This window comes from Molossus molossus, unplaced genomic scaffold (assembly GCF_014108415.1).
Source record: "Molossus molossus isolate mMolMol1 unplaced genomic scaffold, mMolMol1.p scaffold_m16_p_5, whole genome shotgun sequence".
NCBI classification, from domain to species: domain Eukaryota; kingdom Metazoa; phylum Chordata; class Mammalia; order Chiroptera; family Molossidae; genus Molossus; species Molossus molossus.
The window spans coordinates 49569842-49583052 of record NW_023425388.1 but is presented as its reverse complement, the minus strand read 5'-3'; the positions used below and the strand labels follow the sequence as shown (position 1 = coordinate 49583052).

The window sequence follows — 13211 nt, the reverse complement described above, 5'->3', positions numbered from 1 at the left end:
AAGGCAATGTACTGAATGGGAGAAAATGTGTGCAAATCATATAGCTGATAAGGGGTTAATATCCAAAACATACAAAGAACTCATACAACTCAATAGCAAAAAAATAAATAAATAAAGTAAAAAGTGAGAGGGAATCTGAATAGCCATTTTCCCAAAGATATACAGATGGCCAAAAGCCACATAAAAAGATGCTCAACATCACTAATCATCAGGGAAATACAAATCAAAACCACAATGAGATATCATCTTACACCTGTTAGAATGGCTAGGAACAAAAGACAAGAAATAACAAGTGTAGTAAGGGTGTGGAGAAACAAAACCTTCGTGTACTATTGGTGGGAATATAAGTTGGTGCAGCCACTGTGGAAAATAGTATGGAGGTTCCTCAAAAACTTAAAACTACCATATGACCCAGCAATTCCACTTCTGGGAATTTATCCCCAAAATTAAAAATACTAACTAAAAAAATATCTGTACCCTCTTGTTCACTGCAGTATTATTTACAATAGCTAAAATATGAAAACAGTCTAAGGGTCCATCAATGGATAAAGGGATAAAGAAGATGCTATATATATACATACATACACTACGGACTATTACTCAGCGATAAAAAAAAAAAAAGGAAGTTTTGCCATTTGTGACATGAATGAACCTTGAGGGTGTTACACTAAAAGAAAAACAAATACCATATGATTTCACTTATATGTGGAATCTAAAAAACAAACAAAACAAAACTCAGACACAGAAAACAGACTGGTGGTTGCCAGAGGGAAGGGGGTTTGGGGGACGGGTGAAATGAGTGAAGGGGGTCAAGAGGTACAAATTTCCAGTTATAAAATAAATCAGTCATGGGGATATAATGTAAGCATGATAACTACAATTAATAACATTGTACTGCATATCTGAAAGTTGCTTAGAGAGTAAATCTTAAAAGTTCTCATTACAAGAAAAAAAATGATGTCATTTTGTATGGTGACAGATGGTAAACAGACTTACTGTAATGATATATCAGATGTATACAAATATTGAATCATTATGTTGTACACCTGAAACTAATATAATGTTATATATGAATTATGCCTCAACTTTTAACAAACCACATACTCTGGCTCAGTCAATAACAATTATTTAAAAATCTGAACGAGACAAAAGTCAGACTGAGCAATCCCAGGTTAGCTCTACTGACAAGTCACTTTATAACATATTTTAGTCTTCAAGATATTGATCTAGAAATACTATTTTTAAAAAATGATTTTAACATCGTCTTATGGATAAAATAAAGTTCATATTTACCTGTCCTTTAGCAAAGCCACAGAGAAGTCTTGAGCAGTCATTGTTAATACTGAGGGCAGAGATGGCTCCATACTGACCTCCAACACTAGTACTACCCAGACAGAGTCGCAAAGCTTGATTCTGATCTAAAGAGAGCAATTTGTATAATCAAGTGAAAGAAATGGAAGGAGTAAATAAATATAAATTTATTATAGGTGTGTTTTCAAAAACTTGAGAGGTAGCAATAATCAAAGATGAAGTTACATTCATTTAAAATATATGTATTTAAAGCACCTACTAGAGGCTGGGCATAGAGTTAGACACTAAGAATGGAGATAAAAACAATATCTACAAGGAAACATAATACAAAACTAGCTAATGATAAGTAAAATAAAGCTGTAAGGAAACTGTATCTCCTTAAATAAAACATCTTTCATCACCTGCATTCCAGAATTGTATTCCTTGCTATTTTCAGGATGAAAACTTATATCATCTTTTAAAGTAGCTTTAAACCTTCAAAAATTAAAAGTTATTTAGAATTTGACTAAAGTTTACATTTCTATTATTCATGACAAAAAGGTTTACTAAAATAATTAACACTACAAATAAAATTATAGAGTGTTTAACTACTTAATGGATTTCAAGCATCAACACTTGATATATGAAAAACAAATAATTAATATTTGTACTAGATTAAGTTATTTAAAGGCAAGGATTTTGCCTTAATCACCTCTGATATCTCCAGGAGGCACTCAAATATTTATTAACCTTTATTATCTAATAATTAAAAGAAATTTCTCTAGGGCATCTCCTAGGCAATGCTTATTTTGTATAACGTTCATTACTGTACCCACTTGAAAGCCATAAAATAAAAAATTTAAATATAAGAAGGCATGCCTACAAAATTTAATTGCTTAGAGGGGAACATAAATAAGCCCACCATACTTGCACAATCTGGAGTTCTCTCAACTCCCCCAGCAACTGTTAGTGCCTTCCTTAACTAGTATTAAAAACAAGACAACAGCCCTGGCCGGTTTGGCTCAGCAATTAGAGTGTCGGCCTGTGGTCCAGAGAGACCCGGGTTCAGTTCCCGCTAAGGGCATGTGCCTCGGTTGCAGTTTGTCCCTGGCCTTGGTTGGTCGTGTGGGTGGCAGCGGCTTGATGTGTCCCCACGTGGATGTTTCCCTCTCTCTCCCTCCCACTCTATCAGAGCAAAAAAGTGGAAAAATGTCAAGTGAGGATAAAAAATAAATAAATAAACAAACAAACAAACAAACAAGACAACACACCTAAAATGGAGTCAATTTTGCTAAGCCCCCTATCACCAAACTGAGACCTGGCCTCTTTCAGAAATGGAATCTTAAAACAGTCAATCAGGAATCATCTGGTCAGTACTAGTTAGGTAACCTGTTGACAGAACTCTGTCCTCCCCTAAACTTGGTGACCACGCCACAACCAATCTGCTTTTTGCTAGTGTAACTTCCCTGTCCCATTCCCTTCTGCCTATAGAAGTCTTTCATTCTGTATAGCTTCTCAGAGTGCTTTTCTATCTGCTAGATCAGCAATTTTCAATCTTTTTCATCTCATGGCACACATAAACTAATTACTAAAATTCTGTGGCATATTAAAGAATACATTTTTTGCTGACCTGACCAAAAAAATAGGCATAATTTTGATTCATTCACACCAGACGGAAATTGTGTTAGCTGTTGTCATTTTTTTATTTGACAATCTAAAGGAGAAGAGGTCAGTGTCCCTGATTCAATAGTCAAGTAAAGCATGTTTTAAAAATTCTTGTGGCACACAGTTGAAAATTGACATGCTAGATGATGCTGCCTGACTCATGAATCACTGAATCGAGCCAATAAGATCCTTAAATTTTACTCAGTTGAATTTTATTTTTTAAAACTTATCTACATGCTACTTTTGGGAGGTAAATATGTCTTACTTCCACCATGAGACGAAGCCCTCTCTAAGGCAAAGGTTAGAAGTGAATTAACACTCCCAGAATACCTAGTATGGTGCCTTCATAAACATACAAGGGCTGATGTATTTTAAAAGTCATTATCTTCTTTTTTTTTAAATTATTATTATTATTTTTTAATCCTCACCCGAGAATTTTTTTTTCCATTTATCTTTAGGTAAAGTGGGAGGGAGGGTGGGAGGGAGGGGAGAGAGAGAGAGAAAAACATCAATGTGAGAGAGATACATCGATTGGTTGCCTCCTGCATGACCCTGACCAGGGCTGGGAACCAAACTGCAAACGGGTACATGCCCTTGACCAGAATCACACCCATGACTCTTCAGTGTGTGGGCCAACACTCTAACCACTGAGCCAAACTGGTCAGGGCTAAAAAGTCTTTATCTTTATTCATATCTAGCATTACTACAATTATAGACTTTTCCCTTACATACTTTTCCCTCCCTCCCCTAGTTTAATTCAAATAATTAAAATTTTCTTTATTTTCCTTACTGTAAATATGACATATTTTATTTTGGTTTACTGAAACTGTCTGTAAAAAAGTGGTGTTTCCCACGATCCTTATTTTTTTGTCAGGACTGCTTTATAAAGTTAGTGGATTATCCATACACCTTATTTATTTTGCAAACTGTCTAGACACAAGGTTGGGTAACAGTGTTCTATACAAACCACTACTTTGGGTCATGCATTTAGCAATGGATGAACTGAAACTTAAGAAGACAAAGGCAGAAATTCCAAACCAGCCTCACAGAATCCCTAGAGTCTGGGCTGCCTGACTTCCAAGCACAAAGTAGTTTCTTTGGGATCCTTTGTAATCGCCGCTTTGAGATCCAAACTTTACACAGTTCTGATCCATCAAATCTTATAGACAATCACTGCTGCTTTCAGATTTAACAAAGTTCATACTTTGAATTAGACTACATATTTGTATAAGAAAAGAATTAAGGTGTATGATAAAATAGAAAATAAAGATACCATTAAGAAAGAAGAAACAGAGAAGAAAAGAGGAAAGGAAAAAGACTTATGTGAATCCTAGGTTAAAAACCCAAACATGACTTTGTTTTCCTGACCATTGGTCCCATGTACTAAAAACTAGCTAAGACAAGGAACCGAAGTATCAACCTTGGTTATTCCTGAAAGATATATCAATTTACAAACCATAGAACTGTGTTAATAAAAATACTCTCAATTTTTTTCTTGATTTTTACAATGTATTCATTATCTATATAATGTCCTTTTTAAGGCTGCATGGCTACGAGGTGATTCACACTATATGAAATATAATCTATTTTAACTCCACAAGATATTTATCAAATCTTATTGCTGTTTTTATACAATCTATTTTTATGGTCCCATAATAACAAACTATCTATTATACAATTTAGACTATAATCAGAAAAGGTAGATTTCTATCAAAAAAAGAAAGCAGAGTCTTATTGGAGAAGTTTCTTAGCTAGAATAACTAAACGTTCTGTAATCCAGGTAATTTTGGACAATTCTAGGGAAAGGTACAAAAATAAAAACAAAACCTCTTCCAAACACTCAGATTCTGTTTTATTGAAAGAACAACAGGACATGGACAGAAGCAAGAAAGATGAAAATTAGAGCTCTCTCCATGTTCTACTCTTCATGGGGCTCTTGATCTCATTATTTAAATGCAAAAATTCTATTCTGCCCCTACTCTCTGAAATCTCCTTTGTCTATTGTTGGGGAAAAGGGATTAAATTAGTTGTACATCTCATTTCATTTACAAATTCACATAAAACCACATTTGGTTGGCATTGTTAACTTAGTGTTTTTGGTTTGTTTGTTTTTATTGGAGTGGGTCCTTTGAAGCAAATAACTAGGCAAAAAATAGAAAATTAAACTATCATTTTTCCTATAAAATTCAAAGAACTGGCTTCAGCTTAAATAAGAAAATGCCTATAAAAAATTATAAACTACAAAATGGTACAAATGCAAGAGATTATTAACAATAAATAGCTTAACAATTAATTAAAAGAACTTGAAGCCCAGATATCACAAAAAGTACATCTATTTGACACTGCAGTGAATTATACCCATTTTTTAAATTATTACTATACCTTTCAAAGTATACTTTGTATACAGTAGATTTCCTTAGCACATGCTGGGTTTAAGAGTAATGTGTGCTGAATAGCAAAGAAAAGTCACAAATAATGCATAAAGCCTATAATAGCTGTAAAATCTACATTTGAACATACTCCCAGAATTTCTCTTCTCTTTCCATGTACCAAAATTAACCCAATCCTCTATTTCTTCACCCCTAATTTATTTTAACTAGTTCCTAAAGACTGTCAAAGTAGAAAATACCTAGATACTAGAAGGAATCAAATTTAATTGTATGTAGAGCTCTACTTTTATTGCCAGTACTCATCATTCTTCAATATTACTCTTTTCTTATCCTTTGAGCATATTAAAATATTCTCTAAGACCAAAGGAGAGGCAAAGAGATGTTAAGAAATATTTTCCATCAATGATTATAAAACAGCAGAAACACTTTTACCTGACCTCCATCTAACCAACACACAGAATTAAAGTTCTCATTCCCTCTGTAAAGGTTACTGACAGAAGCCTAGGTAACACTTAGTCCCTATGGCTAACTGGCTATTTTCTAGAATGTTGATGCTTATGAAGAGTCATTTGTATTCATTCCCAAACCTGTGCATGCCATTCAAGCCACTGTAACGTTGCTGTACTTTAAAAACTTAATTAATAATATACAAACTGATGAAATAGAGTGAAAAAGAAAGGGCTATTGTTTCCATGAAAACTAAATGAATGCTTTAGAAAAACTTGGTAAAGATAAATTGCTTTAAAGACTGTCATGAAATAAGGTGTGTACAAGATAGCTGTAGAAGACTGAAGAGACATTTTATGAAAATCTAGTATTTTGCACCTCTTGGTTGATTCACAGGTGCCTAAGCTCTTACCTCTTTTTTTTTTTTTTATTAAAAGTGCAAACTTTACATAACCCATTACTGATGCAATTTATGCCAAAAAAGATGCAGCAGACCTCCATCTGGCAGATACAAACTCAAAGTAATATATCAAAAGATTAAGGGAAAAAAGAATATTTATATATTTTCAGTTAAAATAAAACACTAAAGGTATGCATAAATTTATAATTTTTAACAATTCCCTGCTTTAGCCAATCTTTCAATTAGCTGGTTGTCTTCCATGAACATTTCATAAGAGGGCATTTTCTGTGATTGATAGCATTCTCTTTCAAAACTAAAAAGGTCAAAAGAAAAAAGTCACTCATGCAAACCAAAATTACTATACCTTTTCCTTTGAATCCATGGAGAAAAGATCAAAAGAGAGAAAGCAAGAGATCAGTTCAAAAGTTCACAGAAAAGACAGTTAAAAAAGTGACAAACTGTAGTTATCTATAGGAAGGATACCAAATGTGATTGATTGATGTCTCTAGAGTGTATGATTATATTCAGGTATTGGTTATGGGAAAAGAAAAAGACATAATATTCAAATTACAGAACAGTAAGTAAATCCAAGTCCACCGAGTTTGATAAAAATAAAAAACAATTTCAACCCTGGCCAGTGTGGCTCAGTTGGTTGGAATGTCATCCCATATACTGAAATGTTGCAGGTTCGATTCCTGATCAGGGCACATGCCCAGGTTTTGGCTTTGAGGCCTGGTCGATGCACATATAGAAGGCAACCAATCAATATTCTCTCTTACATCTTTCTTTTTTTTCTTTTCTCTCTCTCTCTCTCTCTCTCTCTCTCTCTCTCTCTCTCTCTCTCTCTCTCTCTCTCTCCCTCTCCAAAAAAAATATTTAAAGATAATCTACTAAAGCATGCTAACAACCCAAGAAATGGAAAACTAAGGGCCTTGGGAGAGGGAAACATCTTTACTAAGATTTAAATTTTTGAGATCCTTCATATAGGTAAGAACCAAGATACACAATAAATGCCATATATCTACAATTCCATAAGAATAGGTAATATACATCAATCTTTATGAAGCTTATAATGATTACTATTTTCATGTCCAAGGTCACTATTCCAAAGGGGAATCTATTAGTACTTAAACGAGTATGGTTCTTTCTTCTACACCTTTTCCTATGATCCATAAAGATGTTTAGAAGAGATCAGATTTAGCCCAGATCTTCAATCTAGACACTTCATAGTATTTGAAGTACCCCTGGCTTTCAAGCAAATTTTAATCCATTTGTTAAAACTCATTGTCCAAATATATAATACTTACAAAAATGAGAATTTATTAACACATAATTAAAAACCCAAAGTATAACCAGAATATTAAGATTCTTTCCCAAATATTCACTTTGGCATAGTTTCTTTTCCATTAGACTATAGTAAAAGATTACTGTTTCATCAAAAAGCTGCTGGGATCTAAAGAAAATTAGGAAGCAGGCCCAAAAAAATTAGGGAGATAGTAGCAAAAGATAATGTACTCTTTTCCTCTGTTAGTTTTCATTTTAAATATATTCATTTTTATTTATTGCAGTGAGCGCTACATGGGTTTGATTATAAGCAGGTACCTATTCTTATAACCTCATGGTAAGGAGGGACTGTTAAAGCAGATAGAGTTGAGGAAAAGTAATGGTAAATGGGAACAGAAACTTAACGTGCATTCTGCTGACAAATGAATATATGCATTATATTCTATCCTCATTCACCTTAGCTCTTCTTTTCTTCACATATCTAGGAATTGGCTTCCTTTTCTCTCAGGACAGAGCTGCTCAGAATGGTGGGAATACAATGATTTAGGGTTCCATATGCCTTGATTCTAACCTTTGCTCTGTACTTGTCACTTAACCCCTCTGGTTCTCAGTCACCTCATATGTAAAATAAGGGGACTGAACTAAAAGACCTTTTAAGATCCTTTCCCCAAATCTTATCAATCTAATATCAGGTATGCCCCCTAAGGAAAACCAGCATTCCTACACCTGATGGCTGGTAAGTTTTCTAAAGGGCAATTAGACAATATATATTACAAGTGTTTAAAGGTTCATACCCTAATCCAGGGTATGACTTAGGACTTTTAGGAATTTGTCCTAAGGAAGTAATCACACGTACAAAAATGCAGTAACAAAGATGTTCATCACTATACAATTTGTTTAGAAACAACCTAAATGTCTTATAATAGGAAGTAATTAAGTAAATTATGGTGACTGGATTTAAAAGAATACTATTTAGCCATTGAAAATAATATTACAGATGAATATGTAAGTATATGGAGAGATGTTCACTATAATGAAAAAGCAAGTTACAAATTACATGATCCCATTTGGGGGTAGAAATATGCACACACACACACACAAAAATGATTAGAAGACTATATACAGAAATGCTAGGGACTATTCCTGCATGGGAGAATGAGGTATTTAATATCTTCAACCTTTTGCTCATCTGTTTTCTAAATTTTCTATTACGAACACATATCAATAATGGAATAAGAAAAAATATTATTTAAAGAATCAATTCTATAGTTCTCTCGAAAGAATTATATTTGTGTTTCCATTCTTCCCATCTCCAAATAATAAGACTCATGTTTATATCAATCACCTTTAAAAAGACTAGATATGAAAACCACATGATAAATAAGGCTTTTGGCATAATGGAAAATTTTATAAATAGAAAGTCAAATTGCTCAAAAACAAGGGGAAATACAGTAAATAAAAATGTAAGGCCCACAGAGATCAAATTGTGGTCCTGCTATTAAATTATTCCCCAGTAATTCTTATACAATATTGTGTAGATTTCTTTACGAACTACAGTATCATCAGTAATTCCATTTAAGAGAAATAAAAAAGATTTAAGATTCAGAAAACACTAAAAATGACTAAAAAATATTAAGAGTTTTCAAATTAAAAAGCCAAAACAATGTTCTACTAGTAATATTTAATTCAAAAGCACAGAGAGATGAATGAAACTGGGGTTATTTAGTCTCAGATAAGGAAAAAATGAGAAAATAAGTAAGACTAACCTCTACCATATAATGAAACTAGTGAAGTTCTTACCTCAATCAAGAAAAGAATATGATTAAGGGATAAAAAAATTTTCTCAGTTTAGAGAGATTTACAATGAAAATTTAAAAAAATTTATTGTCAGTGAGAGGTACAGAAAATTACTAAGAATCTCTTTCCTGAAGATTTTCTAGAATACCTACTACTCAGGCATGAATTAGGATCAAAAATTACTCCTACCACCCACTACCAACTGAAGGCAGATAAGATGACAACCCAAAGTCCCTTCCAACTTTATATTCTTTTTGTCTGGGTCTGAAGAAAGCCAACAGATATGAGAGCCCGTTAATTAATTAAAAAATTAAATTTGCAACAAGCAACAAAATGAAACTTAGTCAAGAAATTTTTAACTATAAAAATACTAATACTTTTCAAGTTCTTCTATTTTTTTCCAAGAAAATAAAGTTCACTATGTAAACTATGATCAAAAGACATTATAAAACCCAAAAGGATAGTTAATATTTAAAGTAAAGAAAGTAAGTACTTGGAAAATTTACCAAATATTAAAGCCAATCCATGAGATGTACCCACTGCTATCAGACTGGACACGGCCTGAGAACAAAAGGGAAGGTTATATTTTAAGATAGTACAGCAAGGATCCTGAAATAAGCAGAGCTGAATTTGTTGGTCTTCCCTTCTCTAGGCAACAAATGACATACCAACTATTACAAATGAGGAGAATATCATTTAGGAGGCAAAACAGGAAATGAAACTTGGGACATTTTATTTCTGGGAATTCCTCTAAACTTACTGTAAGAGTAACAACATCAAACTATCATATGTTCAACATTATAGAAAAAAAAAAAAAATGACACTTAGCTTCCTCTACAGCAAAAAATTTAGGGGTCCAGACAAAGTAAAAGGCACTTATGCTACCCAGCCAAGAACCTCCTATGAGGTATAGAGAAGGGATTAGAAAGCTCTTCTCTAGTTTATTTCCAGGAGCCAAAAGGCAGCAGCAATGTTAAAAATTCAGCCAACTTCCTCACCAATTAACTAATAAGAGAGCTTCAGGAGGCAGCTGGAAATAGTCAAGAAAAGAGGGCACTAGTATGCTTTCAATACGCCCGAGTTCTCTATAATCACTCCACAGATTTACTTGGCAGGCCAGGCAATAGAGTTCAGAACTGTTAAATGTAATACTGACCACAAAGTGATTTTACCAAATACTGTTTTCCTCTCCCTATAACCAAAGGGAGGCCAAATCACAGAAGGAGCAAATTTACTTGGGCAGGGTAGAACCACATACAAATCAATCTGTAAAATGCTAATCATTATTCCATTATATGCTTCTCAAACAAAAGCCTAAAGAGTAGCAATACACTAGACAGAGACATTCAACATGGATAAATTTTAAACCTGTTTACTGGCAACAAATGACTTATAAATTTATTATCACAATAATTTATATCATGGCTTTAAACATTAGAAGAATAAATCTAAGAAAACTCAATCAAATAGAGAGCTTACCTTTAAAGAATTATTTAAAATATACTTACAATTGCTGTAGGCAAGCCAGCATCTACTTTGTCCTAAATAAAATTTAGAAGAAAAAAAAAAGTATTTGAAAAGATATTCTCATTATAGAACAGAAAATGCTATAAGGCATTCTCTTTACATATACTTTGATCCAAATCAATTCAGACAAGAGGTACAACCTTTGTTTTTGCCCCAAAGAGAAACTACAAAAGTTGTATATACCAACAAAATATAAAGAGCACGAGGGTAAGATCATTTTATTTTACTTACTATAACAGATGCTTCAGGAAAGGTACTGATTATAAATAAAAATGTTAAGGAAAAAAGAGAGGAAAGAGATTCTAGTGTCAATAATGTGAATAAAGCATAAGTACTATGGGTCAAAATAGTAGGAGTACATAAAGATTTTAGAAAAAGAAAACAAACACTAAAGATATTCTTCCTCTAAGTAGGAGCTTCCTATCCAGCAGATTATGCAATAACCCCTAAATAAAACCTGGGCAAGGTATATTCAGTAGTTCTCAAGCATAAGAATATAAAAAATTAAGCGCTAGTCCCAGCTCCTTACCAGTAACTGTATGACCCTGGGAAAGTCACCTAACCCTTCTGGATATTAGTTACCTCATCTGTTCAAGAAAGAGCAAATACTGCCCTGGCCAGTTTGGCTCAGCCGTTAGAGTGTCGGTCCACGGACCAGAGAGTCCCAGGTTCAGTTCCTGCTAAGGGCACGTACCTTGGTTGCAGTTTGTCCCTGGCCCAGGTGGGGTTGTGTAGGTGGTAAACCACTCGATGTGTCTCTCTCACATTGATGTTTCTCTCTCTCTTCCTCCCTCTCTCCCTCTTGCTATATCTGAGGATAAATGCAAAAATGTCCTTGGGTAAGGATTTAAAAAAAAAGAAAGAACAAATACTGCCCTATCTAGATCAAAGAGTGTCCTGAGAATCAAACTAGAGATAACATATCATATAAATGTAAAGGTATCTATTTGATGGTACTATAACTTTAAATAATAGTAACAGATTACATTGATTAGCACTGCAATAGCAAAGAGCTTTCACATACATATATTATACTATTTGATTCTCAAACCTGGAGAGAGAGATAACACAGGTAGTATCATTCTGATTTTTGAAATTAAGAAAACAGAAGTTTTAATGAGTTTAACTGAGTTGCCCAAGATTATTCAGCAAGTGGTAGAACTGTGTCTCCAACTCAGGGCTTCCAGGTTCCAGCCAGGTTCTCTGCACCATTTCTACATTTCTTTTCCATGTCTCTCCCTATCAGTGTGGTCAATTAGTTATCATAATCTCTCAGAAGAAAGAATCTATTTTACTTGACTTAATAGAGCTTCCCAGGAACTAACTTAAGAAACTTCCTCCAGTGCATGGGAACATGAAGAGGAGCAATCACCAAGGCTGCCATGTACAATGTCCTGGACAGCAGGACATACCCAACTCTGTGTGGATATGTGTGTGTGTAAAGCTTGCCTGCCATAAGGCTCAACAATTAAGAAGCATGCAGCAAATATTTTCTAAATGACTGATTTGTGTTCCAGACAGGGAAAAAGAATGAGACAGCAGATGAAGAACATAAATGATATCCAAAATGGAACCTGAATAATGAAATTAGAAGTCAGCTAACTTTAAAAACTAAAAACCACAAATGTGGGAAGCATTTTAGAGATTACAGAATTTTAGTACTGATGTTGCAACATCTTAGTGTGGTGGTTTTAAAAAGCCAGATGCATTGGAATCACCTGGGAGACCTGTTAAAATGCAGATCCCTATGCTACAATGCTAGGGATTCCAAGTCAGTAGGTCTGGGGTGATGCCAGGAATCTGAATTTTAATAAGCACTCCAAGAGATTCTTACATAGTAGACACATTCTGCAAAAACACTATGCTAAGGTATCTCTTTTATCTTAGATGATCATTAAAATGATAAATATCCTTTAAAATTTCATTTGAATTTTCAATATAGTCACATGTTATGTTACTTTGAGGAGGTTTCCAAAATTAAACAATGAAGTTCACAGCTTTAAAAGTTTCATCCTTCCTGAGTGTTCTCCAGGCATGATTACAAAGTCATGATGATCAAGGCCCTAGGCAGCCCTAATAACATCACTATCCACATGGCTGAAGGCATTACTGAACAACTATTCAGGAGAGATACCAAAAAATATAACTAGCTTTACATGTTAATAAACCAACCATCACAGAAAAGCATACAATTTAAATTGAGCTGGTAATCCAGAATTAGGGAGGCAGAGTATGAAGACTGTCACAGGAAAAGCAGTTTTCATTTTAACATACCAAAGGAGCTCAGCCATAGCAATGAAATAAGAATAGAATGCAAACACTCTGGGATTTATTAGAATGTTTCCCTCCTCTTCAAGAAGAAGGAGAAACCCTTTTAAATAACAGATTTATCTAATCATTGTTCAGTGTCT

At 33.9% G+C, this 13211-nt stretch overlaps 1 protein-coding gene across 5 annotated transcripts in view; it reads right to left on the bottom strand.

Annotated features, from left to right (window-relative positions):
- VPS8 (VPS8 subunit of CORVET complex) overlaps positions 1 to 13211 on the bottom strand; it is a 268778-nt gene that overhangs the window by 225046 nt on the left and 30521 nt on the right. For 3 of the 5 annotated variants that reach the window (XM_036243939.1, XM_036243937.1, XM_036243938.1), the window contains 3 exons: positions 10782 to 10814; positions 9780 to 9834; positions 1294 to 1418 (listed from right to left, as the gene is read on the bottom strand). In XM_036243939.1, coding sequence (XP_036099832.1) covers positions 1294 to 1418; positions 9780 to 9834; positions 10782 to 10814 — 213 coding nt within the window. Of the gene's footprint in view, positions 1 to 1293; positions 1419 to 9779; positions 9835 to 10781; positions 10815 to 13211 lie in introns of those variants that run through there. The other 2 variants (XM_036243940.1, XM_036243942.1) reach the window with 1 other exon arrangement.